Source organism: Lepeophtheirus salmonis, chromosome 12, assembly GCF_016086655.4.
Source record: "Lepeophtheirus salmonis chromosome 12, UVic_Lsal_1.4, whole genome shotgun sequence".
In the NCBI taxonomy this organism is placed as follows: domain Eukaryota; kingdom Metazoa; phylum Arthropoda; class Copepoda; order Siphonostomatoida; family Caligidae; genus Lepeophtheirus; species Lepeophtheirus salmonis.
In genome coordinates, this window is record NC_052142.2 from 5,838,229 (window position 1) to 5,861,079 (window position 22,851).

The window sequence follows — 22,851 nt, forward strand, 5'->3', positions numbered from 1 at the left end:
CCTTAAAACGAAGAAAAATATATGACATATCCAAGAATATTCAGGTAGTTATTAAAGCAAGGGATAAGAACAAGTGTTTTGGAGCTATTAGTGCAATATATTTTTTAAAAGCCTTATATCTCTGTTTCACACTCACATTTTGAATTAGGTTAAGAGGCAACACCAGCCACTTTTTCAACCCAATCGGTCACTACTATCAACTGGATTTTCGATGGTGACTGTTGGAAATAAAGAGAGCATACCACTTATCCATATAAAAACAGTTGACAATCTTGTCTTCGGTCCCACTGCTCATTTTTGCTAATTAACTTTAATCACTCAACCTTTATTTATTATTGAATTAGTAAAAGTTCAGAATTTAATGGACCCCCCGGTACAACATGTTTCCTCAAATGCAATTTCACAAGAAATTTTTTAGATGATTCTTTTTTTTTCTTTTTTCTCTACTGCATGGTCTTTGTTCATAAATATTTAGATGTACAAAAATAAAAATAAACACAAGAAAGGAAACTTGTGTTTGTATAAAAACATCATTTAAAGTCATCCTTAAAAATTATTTTCCTTCTAAAATACCTAAAAACTCATAACAATCAAATAAACAAATTGATAAATACGACGTTTTACATAATCACATATACATAATTAAATACTGTTCCCAGTTAATTTAATTAAAAAATCTTTTCAAAATAACTCAAATAAATGAAACAGGAAAAGAGAAATCCAACTCACTCTGTATTTTCTTTTCTATACATGTTATATATCTGAATAATCATTCTTAAGATTCTGGTTAGTACCAAAATTGATTTTGGTTTGAAAATATATGATTATTTTGGCAGAGTAATTCCACGATGAGTCTTGCAATTGGGAATCCTCAGGGATAAAGCTAAATTCTGTGAGCTGTTTGGCAATAAAAACTTTACAATTACTGACTGCCACATTTATTTTTCCTCATCTGAACACTAATTCCTGTTCGAATAGCAAAAATGCTTATTAATATTTTGGTTGAAAAACTAATATATACTTGGAATTAAGTACTATAAAATCCTTTACAGTTTTCAAAAGGGGATAGGAAGCAAAAACTTGCTTGACATCGTGATATATTGATCCGCAGTCTTTACAAAATAGATAAAAACTAATCAACTTAGTAGATATCTGAAATTGTGAGGTGAAGTTCCGACTGTAATTCTACCCTCCTCCCTCATGTATGAGGAAGATCTAAGCTCCTTATGTAATCCTGAGTGATAAGACACGCAACAGGAGATTTCAAAACTTCCGAATTACCAATTTATATACCAAGGAGTAAGGGGAAGATGCCACTTTGTAGATTTATGCAGAGGGTAGTAGAATCTTCCAGTATTTAGAATCGATTTGTGATCCATATCATGAAATGTAAGAACATTCTCATTGATGGCAATCGTTTCCGGCTCTCTCGTTTTTTTCGGGGGTTCATAAAGAATGACTTCTTGTTTCCATTTTGGCAGATGATATATATTGTACTATTGGAATCAAACGCAGGTGATTTACCCCATATACTTTTTTTGGTAGCTGCCCCTTTCCAAGGAGTCTAATGCCGCTGCATTGATGGAATATTCCGTACCAAACATCAACAGATCCGTTTAAATCTTTATATAATTTTTTTGTAAAATATTTGAAAGTAGTACTAGTCCTCCTCCTAGTTGAGATCAACGTCTCTTCAGGTCAAAAGCGCATTCTTTATCAAATAATCTATTCAACCACTCTTTTTCTTCCTTTAAGAGCCTCTTGCAAACCGATAGTTTTTTCCACCGATACATTTTTCCAGTTCAACCCTCTCCAGGTATGATACCACTTGTGGGCTTGAGAGTTTAGATTCACAAAGTTAAATAAAGAAGGTTGACTTCTCTTCCGTTCTATTCCTAAAATATTTACCCTTCCAACTACTTTACATCTTCCAATCATTATGAGAGGCCCAGCGCACCATCTACCAATAAGAAGAATGGAACTCTTTTCTGCATTCATTTTCATGCCCGAAAATATAGAAAATTTATCGAAATGGGAAATAAAATCTTTAATTTTGTCATTACTTTATTACTAAAAATTATAAATTCATGATTTATTTTCTTCTATATATTTTTTCCCCGATATAAACATTTTGTATTTGAGAATATGGGCATTTGACAAGGACAAATATTATTTCGATAAGATTTTTTATGGTCTATGCTAAAATGCTTTCTTGTGTGAAACAACCAAAAATCAACAATGTCACCTTGATCATATGAAGAATGTTTAGAGGGAGAGTAGCTCAGCCGTCATGATGTTTCATTATATTAACTACAATCAGCTGTGACAAGAGAGGAGGGGGAGAAGGAAATAAACAAGGAAAATAGCAAGTATCTCATTTCCCATAAATCATTATCTTTTATAAAACTGGTTACCTTAGTTGTCTTGTCGACATCGACTGCACTCATATTTTTTAATCAACATAAATCTCATTTTCATTTAAGACGTAAATTATGTCTTTCTCTTCTTCTTCCTCCCGAAGGGCCATCTCTTCCTCAACTGCCTCTCCTCCATACATAAATAAATATATAGAGATGACAAGAATTTTTACTCGGCTGCTTGGCTTAGTTAAGCAGACAGAAAACAAGTATGTTGATCTTAAAAAGTAGTGTACAGATGTTCTAATATGTGTAATTGTAGATATATTCTAATCTGAAGGAAAAAATGGAGCTTGATTTGACTTGAACACACCTCTATTTATTTGAAACATTTTCTTAATTCTATTTACAGGAAGATCTATTTAGGCAATCAATATTTAAGAATTCATTCATTCAATTTATGGGGGTTTCAGCGTTATTAATTCAATAACAAATAATCGGCAGATAAAAAACAAAAAAAGATTGAAAGTATTATAGGGATTGGTTCAGCACTGATAAGTGATAAGTAACGTATTTGCTTTAGTTTCAACAATAATATCTTAACTCCTTGTTGTTTTAGTATTCATTGGTTTGAATTATCATCTTACCTAATCATTAGAATTCTATATTGCTATGCCTATGGCTGCTCAAATTAGAGCACTAAACCTGGTCTTAGCTTCCATAAATTTTCTAGAGATCCATGTCTTTCAAACCTAAGATTTAACCTTAAAGTTAGTTTCATATCTATGATTTCCTTCAAAAATATATATGCGCCAGAAATGGATACGTGCTGTTCGACGAAAGGATTTCCCACCTTCTCCTATTGAAGTCCTATGTTCAAAACACTTTTAACCCGAGGACTTTTTGGATGGAAAGGAATATATAATTCTGAAAATGTTATAGTTTAATGTCATACCTTCAAAATTTGAAGTTATACCTTTGAATTTTCCATCTAAGTGGAGAAAACTTCGACTTTCTGAACTGTCTTCAATCTTTAATAGAAAAAGTACATCTTATCGAGAAGAAACAAGGACGGTAATGGAATTATTGAGTGGCACCATCGATCCGTGAAACAATAGCGGCGAGGACAAGGCCGATCATTGAGGAGTGTTTGTTTTGGTACAATATGATACTGGTGAGTTGGGAACGAAGACACGCCAGAGGAACGCTTATTTAAGATGAAATGGCGGAACCCATGCTTGGAGGAAGGTAGTCACAGAACGGGTGAAAGAGCACCCTATAACATCCATTTGAAAGGGGATAAGGTATAAGTTAAGCCTCCTACAGCTCGATGTTCGACTAGATGGAATAGAGGAGTAATAACAAAACTAAATTCTAAATTCAGTGTAGACGTGAATGGCGTACCAAGCCACATTTACGACGTGAGAAAGGTATCGGAGTTATCACCTCAATTCCACGGAGCCAATTAAGTAGACAAGATCAGGCTGAGGAGCCGAACTAATGCCTTTCAATGTAGGCCCAGCTGCAATCGAAGATTGCCTAATAATTTCAAGGATATTGTACTATGAAATGTTACTTTCGGTGTTTGATATTTTCTGTTTGTGTGTGTATGATTAGTTTTGTTATTTTTTGTTACTTATTATAGTATTTGTAAATTTGATTTTTAACAGTGGTATTGAGATCATGGGAGCATGTGGCTCGAAAGTTTCGAACCGGTTTGGTGCCTGTTACATAACGAGACGTTCTATTTACATGTCTCTGTTTTGGCGCGTAGTTGAAATAAATACCTCAAGAGAGGAGGATATATATACGATAGCTAAGAGAATATTTATTTAGAGCGTTACAGTTATGTTAATTTTGGTGGTCAACGCAATGGTGACAGAGATATACCAGCAAATGAATGCCTTGTTGTGATGCTTGTTGGCCTTAAAAGCTTTTGAAAATTACATATCCTTTATATCTTAATCAAGGGAATTCCAGCATCTGTTCCAGACATATGTACGAAATTCCCTCATCCATGCAAAAGTAGAACCGTAGTTGCAATCTGTGATCCTCCTCATATGGCCAAAAACGTCATTAATCTGTTTGCAGATTACAAAACCATACTATAAACGCATCAAGATTGTTCTATAGAGTTTGTAATATCATGTTCATGGGTGGTTAATTTGTGTGGATGTAAAAATGGTTAACTTTATTTTAGGCGAGCATGGAGGGTACACAACATAACCTACTTTTTATGTGTTGCTGGAACTGTAGAATTACATAAGCAATAACAAAACAGTAGTAGTACTACGTCAATAAAGTTAATGAACCATAGGTTGTGTAGATTTATGTAACTGCTTTGTATAATTAATTGTATAATATTATGGCACCATTGGAGTAATCTTTGTTATTAAAAGAAAGAAAAAGGCAAATAACAACATCAGCAATGCAATTTCCTATACTGCTATTGTCAAACCTCCTCATGAAAACAATAATCCATTCAATAAACGTTTCGAAGCCTAAAGGAAGGGTTCCAGCTTTATATCTTTAGATCTTAAACTATGTTTAAGACACATGTGATTAAAATATCTAATTTAAGATGACTGTATGATGACTCAAAGTAGTGATAATCTAGTCTAGTATGCTGATATCCACCATCTATTCATTTTCTCTAAAATAGGACGAACTCCCAAGATCTTTGAGCAGTCGTAGAAGATGTTCTTTCTTCTTCTTTACAAGGAACAACTCTACCAATCCTTTTCTGGAACCGATTTGTTATTGAAGAATATCGAAGTAAATATCTTATAGCAAAACCATTCAGCTATATCTGTCAACTTTTGCTACTCATATTGTAGAGAAAGTAAAGGCTGTAATATTTGAGGTACCGAATTTTATGCATAAATGAATTAGACAGAATAAGGGAGTCGAAATTTATTTTGAAATATGGCGCAGAATTTTCTAAGAAATATTAAAACAGACAACTATGAAGAGGTTATTGAAGAGCTTCTAATGAGCATATGAGATCTTTGATGTAGAATGAGTATCAAAGATCAAAAATCGGGGGTGCTTTCATTATGACATTAAAACAATGTAAGAAGGGTATCAACGATAGTAAGACTCACATATTATGGCGGTTTATTGTGTAGGTTGATGAAAAATAACCTTGAAGTTATACATTAGAGATCAGGCAAGAAAAAAATTCCTATTTGTCATTGGTCTATGGCCCATATATAAGTATATTTATATTTGCTATTTTAATTATGTAACTATATTTGATTTGTTATTCCTAGACTAAGAATATATCAAATGTAGTAATAAACATCACGTGTTTTATCTTGAAACCTCCAATATAAAGGCTTATAAGTAATTTTCATAAAAAATTGTCAAATACTGTATCCTGGATACCCAAAGTCATAGACAAAAACTGAGTTCATATTTGCAATCACTGTAGAGGCTTAATTAAAATTTATGTAAAACATTTTTCCAGAAATATATTTTAGTCCAGTGTTATCCGTCTTCCAATCAGCATTACAGAGCTTGAGAAGCTTTTCACTTTGGTTGGAGGTGACTAATCTTTTATATATATATAAAGGGTAATTCAAAATGAACAGTTTTTTCCAGTAGGGATTTTTTGACAGGCGCGCGCGAGTTCTGTCAAATTCATACATCATTTTTACTCAGTATTGTTTTACAATTTTTCATGGAAAGGTATACGCCACAACAACGTGTACAAATTGTTCATTTGTACTATAAAAATCAGCGTTCTGTGAAATAAGTTTTTTGTAAATTACGCCCAACTTATGGTCTACATAATCGACCTTCAGAATCAACAATTCGCAGAATAAGCAAAAAATTTGAAGGGGCAGTAACTTGCTGGGATGTCCCGTTGTCTGGTAGACCACGTACAGCTCGTAGCGTAGAAAATATTGCGGCCGTAGCCGAGAGTGTAGCCGAAGATCGTGAAGAATCGATTTGCCACCGCTCTCATCAACTTGGCTTGTCGTATGCAACAAATAATTGAAGCACAAGGTCACTACGATATTTGGTTCCAACAAGACGGTGCCACTTGCCACACAGCAAGCGTAACAATGGACTTATTGGGACATTATTTTTGTGAGCAATTAATTTCACGTTTTGGTCTGGTGAATTGGCCACCAAGATAGTGTGATATCACACCTTTGGACTTTTTTCTTCAGGGCTACAATAAGCAAGAGTCTATGTGGAAAATCAGCGACGATTGCAGCATTGGAAGCAAATATTGTGCGAGTTAATCGTGAGATTTCGGTCACAATACTCGAACACGTCATCGACAATTGGCACGAAAGAATGGACCATTTAAAGGCCAGTTGCGGCCAACATATGAAGGGGATTATTTGCTAGAAATAATTGTAAAGGATTGTTTTTTCAGTTCATAATAAAGTTTTGACCATAACATAATATTTTATGTGTTTTATTTCTACAATCCAAAAACTGCTCGTTTAGAATCACCCTTATATATTAAGACCAAGTTGTTGGAAGCAATTTTTAATACCAAATTTGGACTTCAGTGACTCGAAAATAATAATCAAACCTATTTCCCTGAAGAACCTATTTCTAATTACAATAATTCAATATACAGTAGGGGAAGGTCTAATATATGTACCAAACTTTTTAGTCCAATGAAAAAGAACAAAAAGAAACGTTTTGAAAAAAAAAATCTAGCTTATCTTCATTTATAGACCATTCCCTTCATTTGATACTAAAGTTAGATATGCTATCTTGTCTAAAACTCTATTTCAAAACACAACCATTATTGTAATTAATTTCAACTGAATAATTTCCCTTGGTTTATTTTATAAAACATGAAAAAAGCAATAACTTAATCCGAAGAAACAAGTACATCTTGGGAGGAAGGGAGGGTTTTATGTTGTAAGCGGAAAAAGGAGATTAAGAAGAGTAAAGGAATTTTGAGGCAAACTACATACATTGTTAATATAGCCATAAATAATCTTGTACAAAATACAAACTGCTGGTATGTAAAAATAAAAGAAACAAAAAATTAAGTTGGTAATCCTCACAATTTGAAGAATGCTTGGGAGGAAATAAGCTTAGCTGACGTTTTAATTAATCACTGCAAACAGCCATGAGGGGAAGAAAATAAAATAAAAACCTGCTTTTTATATAACAAGGACTTATAAGCTGAAAATACTCAGATGTTAATCTACAATTGTACTCCAAGTCAAACGAGGACTTAAGGCGGGCTACCAATTTTTTTTGAACTTTTAGGATCATTTATCTGAAAGCACTGTAATTACCAATAAATATTGACACATTACAGCTCATAAAACAAAGAAAAAGTAATCCTCGTAATACTACGGGAAAAATATACGCAAAAGTAAACAATGAAAGTATTTCAGTAAATATAAATTAAATAATAAACAGTGAATGCGTATTCCGTAATTACATAATTATTTCTATTTTTTTACTTTTTCTAATTTATCAACTCGAGTAATTCTACCACTCTACTCAAGTAGACATAATACTAAAAATATATATATTATTTGGACACATTACTAAAACCATCAACAAAATATGTGTATGTACATATAACTCTTTAGACAGGGATCTACTCCAAAACATAAAGGGGTTCATTAACAAATCAATGTTGACAAGTCTCGAACTTGTTAAAATTATTTTTTTGAAGCTTCTGTAAGATTCAGAGTTAATTTTTTCAAATATTTAAAATAAAATACCAATTTGCTTTTTGAGAAAAATACATGAAGAAAAACTATTTAATTTATTTTCGATATCTATTGGACTTGTTTAAGAATGGATACTACATATAAAGAGGTAGGAACGATTAAATCTGCCGCCCCTAAAAAATGAAACTGCAGATTTATTTACTTAATATTTATTAAAATCTAGAAACGTTCTTGTTTATTATGTTATAGAGAAGACATTTGTTCAATGAAACCGCCTTCTGCATTCAAACCCGCCTCAATACGGGTGCAGAAACGGATGCACGCTTTATAAACTCGCGCCGACCGAAGAGAGAGGGGAGGCAGTCTTTGGTGGTTTTTTTTTGGAGGGGAGGGCATGATGGTGTTATTTTCGACGTAGAACTACACCCAGTAGTAAAGGGGATTCAAATCTGGAGAAACGGGGGGAGGGGGCAATGTGAGAACGGTAAGAAGTCAAACGAATTCTCTTTCATCCATTAATGGGTGGCATTGGGGTTGTCACAATCCTTAAGGTTCTCTCCAATGAAGAAATATAGTCATAGAACCTCTCTATTTTTCAAAATAAAAACTGTCAAAAGTTTAAAGAGTTCTTAGCAATAAAGAGTCTATTCACAAATACGTTGTTTACGTCTATAACAGGCGGGGGGCTTGGCTCATTTGGTAATTTTTTTGAAGTAGAGGGTGTTTGAGGTTTTAAATATTTGTTTGTTAAAAAAATATCATTCACGAATTTTGGGCTAATTTGAAAGATATTAACAGGTAGCTCAACGGCCTTAAATATTTGAAAATTGAGAGTTTTAGAAAAATCGTTTTTATGTCATTTATGTACTACACTTAACAGTTTTTTGGTAAACATAACAAATTAATTTAAATAAAGTTGCTATCAAATATAAATATTTTTTTATTTTTTGGATAATCCAAGGTAACTAGAAATACAAGGTATATCAATAACATACATTGGACCAGCCCTCCTTTTCAAAATGTTGTAACGTACTGACTGCTAATACATACACCTCTATTTATATAGTGACTGGAGATGGAGTACCGCAATAAAACTTGGATTTTATGTGAATTTATAATTAATATATATAATCATGCTTCAAGCTCCGTCCAGCTTATCTATCCATGATGATCTCAACGAATAACAAGTTCCATTTTATATCTCCAGGGATTCATTGAGTATCAGTGTGATTCAATCATCTACTACTTAACATTTATATTACCAACAAAACAATGATCATTTCATGAAATATATTGAAACCCACAAAGAATCAGTTTATTGCTTTTATATTTATGATGATTTCTTTGGTATAACCCTTTGTATATATATATAATATTCCAATCAGTTATATCTATATATAATATTGAAGGATATATAAAAGGAGTTAAGAAATTCGTATGTCTTACCATTATTTTAATATGTTTATTTAAAAAATTATTTCATATCTTGGCAGAATGTATGTAGAACACTTCATATCGAAACACGAATTGAGCTAACTTGTTAAGTTTGTGGGTATTTTTTCATTTTGCTGTCGTGTTTTCTTAACCATGAATTACTAAAGTAATCCATGACTTAACCATATATTGCAATATGTTAAAATGTACCAGTTTTTGTTTTTTGAACATTTGCTTCATTGACGTTCAGTAAAAATTAATCAATAAAAGTTATATCCAATTTGTACAAAATATTTTCTGGTACCCTTTAAAAAATAAATTATTTTTAACATAATTAGATATAAATTCAATCATCTACTCATTGAAAATTTTTTTGTAGATATCATGAAAATTTATGTCGATACTATTTTGATAGAATATTTCATTTTTTCGTAGATAAATATAAATACAATAAATATAAATAATAATACTCTTATTTTATGTCTCGAATGCAATTTATATTTATTCGTGGATTGATAAGTTCTTGGTAGTAACCCATTTTCTTCGACTATGATTGTCCGTTAACAAAAGAGCTACTTTTCAACTGTTTTGAAGAAGAATTTATATACGTTGTGGGGTATGTGGCCAAAAATCTTCTCCACAAATTTCCAACAATAGAAATCCGTACCTCATATCTTAATTCTCCGCCTGGCCCATGGTTACAAACTATCAAGAGGGGTATTAATTCAACCATCTACAGAATTTATAAATTTTTCAAAAAAAAAAAAAGGAAGACGAATTTAATCAATTCTAAGAGAACTATTTAGATAATAAACCATTTGCTATGATAGACTGATAAAAATTATTCATTGTAAATATCTTAATAAACCTTGTCAAGTTATCAAAAAATTTATACGTACACAAACATTTATTTTACTAAAATATATTAATAAATTATATAAGAGCCGTGTAAAAAATTAATTTGCTAGGAAAATAAGAAAGATGACTCATTTGTCTGTTAACTTCTAAAGTAATTAAATATCAAATTTTTATCCTACTCTAATTTATTTTTATTGTTAGTTTTGAAGTAATTTATTAATGTTTTATGTTCTCGAAATATAGATAATTTTCCTCTGTAATATTTTGTTTCTAAGGTTTTAGCTTTTTTTTAAAACTGAAAATATTTTAGTAATAATTATTTAGATCAATCATTTCATAATTATGCTTGAATTCAATCAATGAGTTTAATAGTATATCGACTATGACGTTAGGCTCCATCGAAAAAGGGGAAAAAGGAAAACATGTTATGGGAGACACACATCAGTCCTAATATGTGTAATTGACATTGTATTTCTAGTTACCTTGAGATAATCTACGATTTATCTTTAACAAACTTGATACTTAGTAACAGTAGAGCGTAAGTAAGCTCAAATTTAAAAAAAAGTGAATGTTGGATAGGGAAAATATGAATGCTCATATTAATTATTCCTCTCTGTTTTGAAAATTATAACGTATAAGCAAGCGAGGAGCACTATAGTTCATAGTGATCCCTGTAAGCAGATAGTGCATCTCTCAAAGTTAAAACATTTTTTATAACATTCTCATAGTTGTAGTTTTACGCTCGCCGTAATTTAGACAATACAATCATCCTTATGCATAACTGAACAATTATAATAAATTTCAAAGTGAATTCAGAAACATAATCGACTATCATATTGCAAGATTACCACACATTGAATAATAATAATTTCAAAACCTTACCAATTAATAAAATAATTAAAAAACATACCCGAATAAAGAAGTATACCATGAAAAATATATTGAATGCTAAATCAATTTGCTGTGTTAAATTAGCATTCCATGGAATACATTTCTCGACACCTTCACTTGATGCATCAATGAAGTAAATAATAAGTGAAGCAATGGATAATATGAATACTAGACACACCTAGAAATTAATTATAGAAAATATTTATGAAATATAAATGTATGTTTAATAAATATGTTACATTCAGAAATCGAAGTGCTTTAATGAATAATTACGATAAATATTTTTGGTCAATTAATATTTGTCTAAGATATTATTGAATAAAGTGATGGTGAAGGATGAATAATTAGATGTCTAAAGCTGTGTTAACTCAAGATTAATAAAAATAAAAGTTAATACCAGAACGTGCGTACGATTGATGTTTGACTTCCACCATGCTTTTTAATATTAACGTCATAGTCTATGAGTGGTTCCGTGTTTTGTCAAAATCGGTCGTTCTTGCCCAGTATTCGGTACGATACATCAAATTAAAAATTCTAACAAGCCCGATCACATGATGGTTTAACCTTGTATTTCTATTAACCTTGGGTTAATCTATATATTTTTTAACGCAAACATTCTTCCTTTTTTTATTGTTATTGCTCTGAAATACTTTACCTCAACTAAAGCATTAAACCAAGTAGCAAAACGTGACTGTAAGCTTAAGGATATACAATGAGAAATAACATTTTTCTGCGAGATATCACTTTTACTATGACGTCACTTAGTTATTTGTCGTAAGTTTGGAATATTTTGAACAAAAAATATTTTTTCCCCTATGGATACTAATATTAATTGAATGATTTGGAACTTATTTAACCTTATTTATGGGTGTGGTCTTTTAGCTGGATTGAAGAACATCTAACGACACCCCTTCAGCATCGCTATCACAATGTCAGTATTTTCATTTCAGTCATTTATATCATTAATGCCACAATTTCTTCGTATCTTTTTAAATATGTGAATTTTGACTTCCTTTGAATTGATCTACTTCCATTGTCTGACAATATATCATCTGGATCTTCGTTTTCGATACAAAGCTGTTTATGGAATTTGAAAAGGGATGTACTCAAGGTTTCTCTTACAGGCGTCATATAAAGAATTTTTTAAAGGAAAGATTGTGTAATGTTTTAATATAAAAAATCACAAAATTAGAAATAAATTACTATTTTCCATTGTCGATATATTGATTAAATTCTTTTTTTATGTCATTGCAAAATGATGATCCTACATTAAAATATTGAAGCTGAGTACAACCAGTGAGGCATGTTTTGTTTAAATGATTTAAAATATACCACAAAAACTTGAATTATCAAGATTGAATTCCACTACACAGAAGATTAATTGTCATGCTGACGTTGTCTATATAATATATTGAAGAATAAAACAAGTACCCTGAAGAATCTTCATAACCTGTATATCAATACAATACAGCTTGTGTGTATGTGTCCTTTATGGGTGACCATACCGTTAGCCAAAACTATTGACCATTGAATCACTGACCATTGGCAATATGATTCCCGCTTTCTCCTTGGCCCAAGCAACGGTGGGTAACCCTTTCCTAGTTCCTCAATAAAGTAGTATTTGATCTTTGGAGTTCTATTTGTCACATTCCTGAAATAAAACGACTCAATGATAAAAATATTCGAATTCGTGACTCCAAGCTGTTATAACTTATTTCACTGTAACCATACAATGCCAGGATTTTTTTGGAAAAGGTTCCAAACTATTCTTCCCTTATTACCGGAAAAATACCAACAAACGCAAAAAATAATAAGTGGGGTACAACTCTGGGAAGAAGTAAAAGTCGCACCTTCATTTCTTCTTATGAAGTATTCTTCTTTATTATTCCTATTCTCTTACGCCTTCATTTAACTACATAATAATTTAAGGATTCCGTTAAATATACACAAAAAAAGGAGAATGGAAAGTTGTACACAACAAAAAGAGGAAAGGTACAAACTTCTTTGCACCCACTTGTTTAACTTGGCTCACTCTTTGAAGGGTGAGCCAATTTAAACAAGGATTTCTGTTTCCTAATGTATTTATTTATTCTAGAGAACAGGAACAACCATTTTCGAGATACATTACAGTTCTATGTCATTCTACTACATCCATATCGCGAAATATGACGTCTATATGCAGCAAAGTTCGGATATCGGAGATATTTCCAATAGATGAAGAACAAATTGGGCAATTCATTAGGAAAATATATTATATCAATATAACAATGACGTCAAATTATTTAAAATATTACATTTGTAATGTAAAGAACTTCATTTCATATCATTATCCTTCATATCAGATACATTGTCACCAGAGAGCACTAACCCTAATCTTATTCATATTATCAAACACTAGGTTCTTTTTCGTAATCTCTTCCAGATTGTGGACAAGCATGGGAATGGTCAGGCTCCCACGCACCTTCTAATGATGGACAAGAGGCAATATTTCCTCGAGCAGATTGATGCTCTCCTCTGGGACCTTGAATGGACGCGAACAAGAACTAGTCTTTAAGTAACTCCTTGATATTGGATAAGATCTTCTGTCTTTTTTTTTCTTCATTGTCTAGGCTATAGTGGTGCGGTTAGGCATCGTCTTCTTAGTGCACTTATCTAAGAAGTCTTTGAACTCCTTGTTATCGATCTTGACCAGGGGAATGTTTGATGATGTGATCAATGTTTTTGTTGGAGGAGATGACGTTGAGCAGCCTTTCCCCCTTCATTTGCAATGCAACATTCTTTTTGTGCCTGACATACTGTACATGGTACAGGACATAGTTCCTTTTGGCCCTCGCAATGAAGTTGCAAAGGTTGCACAGGTACTTTGTTTTTGGCACATAAGCTTATATTTTGGTACTATCCAGCTCCTTAACTAGTACTGAGGGTTCCAGAATCTTTGTCATATTTGTATGTAATACTTAACATATAATTAATCACGGTGTAAAAATTAATAGTATTCCAGTAGAGTTATATATCCGTAATAAAATAAAAATGGATGTACTTAATATTTATAGAAGAAAAATAGATTATAATAACCTCAATAGCATTTGCGACAAGATGGACACTATAAACAGGGAAAGGAAAACTAAGAGACAGAGCCCTCTTGTTTTGAAAGGGGAAACTTAGAGAATGTGTAATCAGGGATGTTATTATGGAACAATTTCACTAATAAACAATTTCTACATAAAAAAGAACATAAAGGTCGAAAATCCAAATAAATCTTATTTACATAATTCGGACATCATTCGATAATATAACACTATATTTTTGAAAAGGAGTATATGCCAACTCGTCAAGATCATTAGTAACATTTAGAGACGCCAGTGTTTCTAATACCTGAATGAAATCATCGATATCATTTTATGATACTTCAGCTTCTGAAAATACAACATATAAAATTTTCTATGAACTTTTGTTACTTTTTATTAGTAACTTTTAGAGAACTAAGAATCTCTTTTTTGCATAACAAACTTACTCAACCATCAAAAAATATAAGTCCAATTTTTTTTTTAACGATTTCAATAAATGTCTAGAAAGCTTGTATTATATTGATTTCGAAGTTTGACTATTAACAATAGGGTATTTTAGTAATGCTTTCAATAAATTAAGGTCATTATAAGGAGTGGCGGAGACCTCATATGCATTCCTTCAAACTTATTTCTATTCTTATTATAAACTCATACATATATATTTGGGGGAATCCCCTTTATTCCCTGGGAGTTAATTTGATTTTTATTATGATTGGGATTTATTAAAATTAACTTTATAGATATAACTGGTTGATGCTTATAACTACAAAGATGAAAGAACTAAATAATCCTTAAAGATTTTAAAATAAAATACGTCTTTTACTTTAAAAGTATATATTAGAATAAGTTCGTATTCATTGACTGGTCTGTAATACACACTGGTTACTATGAATACATAAATAATAATACAAACAATCACACACCATCTTCCCCTTTTAAAGAGACTTAAACTACAAATAATTATTTCAATTATTAAAACCATAACATCGTATCGACTTGGTAGGAGATTTAGGTATTTCTGAAATTTGTTCCGTTTGTGTATAATCACACTTTATACACACTGCATCTCTTTACATTATGAATCCGTCTTCCATTTTGTTCTCATAGGAATTTCCATGATTATGGTATTATTTAATCATAATTGTGCATCGATAATTCTACCCACAGTTTTTATTATGAATATAAGTTCAACTGGAGAATCAAAATCTGCCCTTTGGCTATTCTGGAGTTTGGCTAATGTTTTCTTAAATTTGACCAATGTTTTCTTAAATTTGGCATAATTATAAAATACTTTTTCCATTAACTATTGATTCGGCATGTCCATTGGACTCAGTGTAATAAGTTAATGAAATTTTGTGAATAATGCCGTTAAAGTTAGAGAATTCTTTAAATTCTTCACTTTTAAATTGAGGGTCACTACCATTTCTTACATATTTTGGAACCCCTAAGTTATAAAACAAATCAAGTAAAATATTAGTTACATCTGTTGTTGTAGTCTTTTTCAATAGTTCACACCAAAGAAATCCAGTAAATGTATCTGCCATCAATAAAAACTCCTTCTTATCCTGGTGGAATAAGTCGAGAAATACTTGTTCTATAGGCTGAAATTGCGATCGTTTTATTATGTTCTGACGCGTTTGGGTGAATTGGCTTACATTTTGTACATAATCTGATACTCCACTGAATTGAATTGTCCATATCAGGAAAAAAGGAACTAACTTTCGCCAACTTTTTGGTTCAAACTATATGGGATGAGATGAGTGTAATTTATTCAAAATAAAACTAATGCAATTATATGGTATAATAATCTTTCCATTCGTGATTAGTAATTTATTTTAAAATGAAATATTCTTCCAAATTGATTTCTGGGACGTATTGGGTGAGTCTTTCATACATTATTAATTCGTTTGTTTCCAAAATATGTTATTATTATTTATTTATAATGTGTTTGCAAAATTTTCAAGTTATTTTAGTTTAGGATCAGACTCGAACAAATAAACGATGAAAATTTTCTTTTCAGATCAATCTGGTTTATAAACTGGAAATTGTGACAATTCAGCAGCTATAACATTCTTTTTCCCTGAAATCCACTTAACTTTAAAGTTATTAGGAGCAATGTACTCTAAAAATCTTATTAATTGTGGATTTAATATATCAACTCTGTTTAATTTATTCCTTCCTTTGGTTTATCATCTTTTTGACATAAAATTAGCACCTTTTAAAGAGTGCAAACATTCAAGTTCCATTACTGAATATCCTGTTTCGGCTGAAGTTAATGTTCGAGAAATACATTAAATTAAATATTTTCTATTACATTCGCACTTTAATCCTGTTCAATGATAGAAAAACAAATACAATAAATTTTACTCATGCCAGTAACCAACATCGTAAATTTGAAATTAATTTTGTTATATTCAAAATAGTGCACATTTAGAAATTTGCTGGGCATTCATTCATTTGTTAATTTGTATCAAACCAAGTTATTTTAGAAAAAAAATGGGTAGTTGAACCGCCGAAAGATACAAAAATAGAAACGAGATAAAGCTCTGAAAACTTCAAGGAAACGTTCACTTTTTACCTTTCTTTTAAATATCAAGGATGTCACAAGAAAAAGAAAATGCATCTCAAATATTATATATCTTCCTAATTAGAAGCTTGCTGTACATTCGGTTAAGTGTAGAAAGAAAAACTTTGAACAATAACTTTTTCATCCAATAACATCACCAAAGGCTAAAAAGTACCTTAGGACCATGCTGGTCTAACTGCAATCTCAATAGGATCCTAATCAAAGACATTTGTATGCTCTTGCCTCCCATGAAAAGGATAAAAACGCACGCCAGCTCATCAGTGTGACTGTACTCTTTATTGCTCTACTTATTGTCAGTTGTGTAAAAGAATATAAGGGTTAAGTATAAACTGTAAAGTCGCGATTCCAGGGGGTGATTGTTGTGACTTTGAAGACGATGAGATGGAAGGGCTGTACCTCGTCATGGCTATGAAATTTTTCCCCAAGAACTCTGACATAATGTTCAAGAGATTCCGAGACTTCCATTTATCCTCCTCCTAAATAAAGAACATCGAATAAATAGATCAAATTGATCTTCCATGGTCAAAAGTGGACAAAAAAAAAAAAAAGACCGTTTAGACAATATAAAAAAAATATGCACCCTGCATTTCACATGACATTACTACATCACCAAGTCAGTAGACCAGATACATGGCACTGTTCACCAACTCAACAACAATTGCACCAAAGGTATTATTGATTCAGCAAGTATTTATTAATGAATGAAAAAAAATATTTATAATTTGTAGGTGGTTGAAAGATTATGTAGATTTATCAGTGTGGTTGAAAATTCCATGATTACCTCTCTTCACTTCCACCACCGCATAGTTTTCGACCATCAGAAAAAGATTTTATCTTATCCTGCAATTTTGGTCAAATCATAGTATCTAGAGTTGTGCAACGTATCATTCTTTTATTCCGTCTACAGTGTAGGGCAGCAAAACGTGTACTCGACCGATGTATTTATAAATACATCATTCATATTATATTTTCAATAATATACAAAAAGAAAATGTTAACAAAGCATATACACAAGGTTTTCGCAAAACTTCTTTCACTCAATATGCCCACCTTCATTATCAATCACAGTCTTTACACGTTCCTTGAAGGTCATGCAGGTGTTGATGAAAAACTCTTCTGACAGGTTGTCCTATGCAGACACTATATAGGACTTCAGTGAGTCCCCATTTCGGTGTGAAGTCCTGTTGGTTTCCGTCTCAAAGGTGTTCCATATAGGAAAGTACAGAGGGCTCAAATTAGGTGAGGAAGAACGACATATCGTTATGTATGGATTTGGATTCAAGTGAAAATTCAATTTTATTCTGTATTTTGGATAATGTATTATAATTGCAGTCCTCTATACTTAAGTGTACATACTTTTATGACATTTTTTTTATTCAAAGGGATTTCCCTCTTTAACTTTTAATGAATCAATGGTTAATAATTGCAGAACTACTATAAGGTGCGACAGAGAAATTTTCTGTGTCATTATTTTTTTTCCGGCTAATTTTCTAATACATGTGTTATTTTTCTTGTGCATTGTTTTAATTAAATCACAATCACACGAAAAATGAGTGAACAAGAATCAAAATGCAAAGCGTTTTTGGATACTTTCAACGTAGTCGTTAATCTAAAAAGAATTTCTTACATTGTCGACTTACCCCTCAACTTTAGAGTGTGGAGTGTCTTAAAGAGAAAGATTGGGAAGACATAACACAAAAATGTGCAGGAGCTCAAGGGCAGCATCAAGAAGCAAGGGGCTAAAATATCGGCTGATTATACTGTGGGAATCTTTGCCAAGTTCTGACCTTATGTGGAAACTGTGATAAAAGGCTAGAGATGTTGATATTGAATAATTCTTGCAAAGTTTGATTGCTGAAAGTTTTTTTAATAACAAGATTTCAAAGAATTTTATTTTTGGAATTTTTTCACAAAAGATTCAAAAACCATGCCCAGTCTTAGAGGGTAAAGAATGGTGAGCGACTTTAGAGCTTTCAATTTTAATACGGTCCCTGATAAATATTCCTTTCCTTTAATTGATGGCCTAACCTACAGGCTCTATAATAAGAAGATATTCAGAAAAAATAATGAATGTTGAGCCTACTATAACATTCCTGTGCGAAGTGTTCATCAGCATAACACTCCTATTACGACTCCTATCGGATTGTTTGAATTTTGTTAAATGCATTTTGGACTTCGAAATTAATTTTAGAGATTTATGAACAACTTGATTCATGTTTTTCCTTCTGTTTTCGTCTATTTGGACGATATTCTATTTTATGCACCATTTCAACACTTTAGTCAAGTTTGGGAAAGTTTAGCCAAGTATAATCTCAGATTTACTACAAAAAAAATTTTAATTTTAATAATTCAAAATTGCATTTCATTGTTATGAAAATTTCAAATATAGGAATCAGACCTCCTACTTCTAAAATATATGTAATTGAAAAGATTCCTCAACCAGAAGACCCCAAAGATTTCGTAGATTCCTGAGAATGGTTTGTTAGTATTAGAATTTTATCCCAAACTTTTCAAAGATCGTTTTCCCTCTTAGTAAAATTATTTGGTTGTCTGATATAAAGACAGAATTAACTTGGTTCAAAGTGTCAGAAAAAAAGTTGATTCCATCTCCTTTTATGGAAATATCTTGTATTGTGCAGATGTACCATAGCATCAAGGTCTCTGATAGTTATTTCCGACCTCATTAGTCATTGCGTCTGTGTTGTAGAATATATATCCTTTACTCTACATAGTCTATGGAATCCATTTTTACTTCTAGCAATTCTGAAACATAATGAGTTTTATAAAGGAATAGAATAATGAGGAACAAAGAGAGTTTTCATTCTCAACCAATAGCTCCTTCATTGGAATTATTGAGGTCATTCCTCCTTAAGTCCGTTCTACTTCGTCTTCTACGACAAGAAACACCTTCTTTTAGTGGCCTAGACCTCTATAACGCCTGAATCTCTTATCTATTTCATACTCATATTAATTTCATTTACATAATAGAATTTATTATAAAATAAATTTAAGATTTTTTCCTAAAATTCCCTTTTTTTTCGTAAACGAAATTTTTTTTTTTAAGTGGCCTTTACTGAGGAATAATGTTTTTCTTAGGTTAAAATGATAATATTATTTTATATTAATAATAACCAAAGGTGAAAATCCAGTGTGGAATGTGCAAGTTTAATATAAAACTGAAAATCAACATGGTAACCCTAACCATTTGAAGAATGTTTCGTAGGAAAGAAAGAATAATGCTCATGACATTTCATTAGATCAGTTACAATCAGCAGTGGCAAGAGACGAAGGAGAAAAGGATATAAACAATTAAATTTGCTTGTACTACTCCAATGTATATCACCAATTCTACTCTGAATCCAACAAGGACTTACAATTATATCTCCTCAACAAATCCTCAGGGTTAAGCTCCGTCTTTTATGAGGATACATAAATGTTCAGACAGGTTTTTAATATAATTGAATTTATTTAGGAAAGAATGTTCACTACTCAGGAATGAGATAATAATGATAAATACTAAGGTAAACAAAATTAATTTTTTATATTACAAATTAACGATAATCTGAAAAACAAAACAGATTTACATGTATGATAATCAGATATGAATATTATATGTCCTCAAAAGCGGAAGCAGATTTTTGCAGTTGGCAATTCTTATAATACTAGAAGCTATCATCATTATTTTTTCATTCTTGTGGAGAAAACATATCAAAATTAATTATCATTAATCATATATAAATAAATAACCTGTAACCAAGAACTACGTATTGATTGTATTCATAAGTTTTAGAAACGTGTAAAGTTGCTTTGTGATGAAGTTTGAGATAAAGTATTGACTTGAGATTTGATTTTGTAAGTACAATAATTCATTACTTTTCTTGTGTTTGAATAATAAAGTTGTTTAGTAAAATCATCAAAATATTTTTTCCCAAAAAATTAAAATTTATGGATCACTGATAATGGTGGTAAAAATATACGGATTTACGACAAGGATTATAGATTTTTGGCATGCCGTCTTTGTAATTTTGGAAGTATAATAGAAATTAGAATAAAAGTAGAATAACACAGTAAAACCCAAATTCACAAAAGGAATTTGGAACTGTAAAGAAGTCATATAATTAATTCCAATTATGAACATTCCAATTTGACAGAAGATATAACCAAAATGCTTGTGTCCTGCAATATTCCACTCTATATCGTTAATCACCCAAATTTTGTTAAGTTTATGGAAATTTACACTGAAAAGTAATTCCCTCTCGCTTTTCCATAACCAAGTCAATGAAGTCTCAAAGTAAAGTAGTGTTAACCAAGATATAAAAAAAACTTAAGGGGAAGGTTATATTTCTTGCATTGGACAAAACTACTGACACTTAACAGCAATCCAAGACTGGGGTGTGGGTTGGTCCTTTAGATGGTTATTTTTTGGGCCGTCCTTATCTCATTAATTTGGAATATGTTACCAAAACCAACAATAAAACTATAACAAGTTTTGCCGTTAAAAGGATCAGCAACGTTCTTGGCTAAGATTTCATAGGCGTAAGACTGAAGGTTTTCATTAACAACGGAGCTTTATATTGTATTAAAGCAGCCGAAACCCTTAAACAACATTTTTAATTGTGTTGCATTTCACTTGTCTAGCTCATGGTCTAAACAGAATAGCAACGCTCTGTCCCGGTTATTTCGACAATCCAAATACTCTCATCTCTTATGTGAAGAAAGTATTTTTTTAATTCAGGTGATAGAAAACGTTAATTTACTGCTTTATTCTAAGTTCCCCTCCCACCACCACCTATCCTTGCGCGTTAGGGATCTTGGCTTAAAGCAGTGGAATACTATGCCAATCACCTCAATTTAGTCAAACAGTATATTATTGGTATGGATGAAAATAATGATGCAATAAAAAAAAGTAAAAGATGTTATGAAGAATAAGTCCCTTTTGTCAGGAATAGTGTTTATTCAAAACAATTTGAATCAAATACAAGTAGCCATTAAAGCATTGGAAAAGAGATTGCCGCTTCTCGTGAGGGTATTTATCGTTGAAAATCTATGATATGATTGCACTTGAACCTTTCAAAACTAAATGTCTGGAGGTGATAGAGAAAAAGAAAGGAGAGATCGAATTGAGAGAATTGGCACCTGAAACCATCAATCATGATAGCGACTTTTTTAAATACAAAAATAGTCCTATTGTTAACTGTGACTGTGAGAGAGTCTTCAGTGTTATGTCAGACATAGATATACCGAAAAGGTCCCGTTTTACGGAGGGGCATGTTAAAGATATTATGATATTGAAATGGAACATTGATTTATGAAAATAGGTAAATGTTATCATAAACCATACAAGTATTATAATTATTATTTACTTACTTTTTATGTAATTAATTTATCATATTTTGAAGTAGTTAAATTTCATAATGGAATCGTTGTAAAATAATAGATTTAAATGTAATAGGTAGGTATTCTTTATAATTAAAATAACAATTTTTAATTATTTATTAATATTTTTATTTTTAGAAATTATGAAATCATTCAATTATCCTCATAGTTAATATCAATGTTCCATTTGAGTATCATGTTCTTGAAGTGAGCCTTCGTCAGACGGATTTTTTTTTGTACGTTTATGTATGACATCACGTTGGAAACCCTCTCGGAAGGAAATTTAACGATAAAAGTGTTTTTGTATGCTAAAAACTTTATATCGTGATTTATGGTTTATGGTGACAATTTTCTAAATTTGATGTATCCCTATCATCTACAAACATTAATTTTGAAAGGTTCAAGGGTAACATCTTGGTATAGTTTTTCTACGATAGTTACACTGGGGAGTACCGATAATTTATCTTTCAAGGTTTTATTGGTTACCCGGATTGAATTTAAATTGTGGTAAATAAACATTCTTTCATCCAAAGTGGATCATTCTTCAAAACATCTTTTGGTTTATAGATTGTATTATTGTTTCCATCCATAACATTCCTATTCCCAATGACTGAATT

At 31.4% G+C, this 22,851-nt stretch overlaps 1 protein-coding gene across 50 annotated transcripts in view; it reads right to left on the reverse strand.

Annotated features, from left to right (window-relative positions):
- The window catches only part of slo (calcium-activated potassium channel slo), a 291,323-nt gene that overhangs the window by 232,028 nt on the left and 36,444 nt on the right, over window positions 1–22,851 (reverse strand). For 37 of the 50 annotated variants that reach the window (XM_071892327.1, XM_071892328.1, XM_071892309.1 and 34 more), the window contains one exon: window positions 11,223–11,381. The exons of the other annotated variants lie outside the window; for them this stretch is intronic. In XM_071892327.1, the coding sequence (XP_071748428.1) occupies window positions 11,223–11,381 (159 nt within the window). The remainder of the gene's footprint in view (window positions 1–11,222; window positions 11,382–22,851) is intronic. 50 annotated transcript variants of the gene reach the window in all.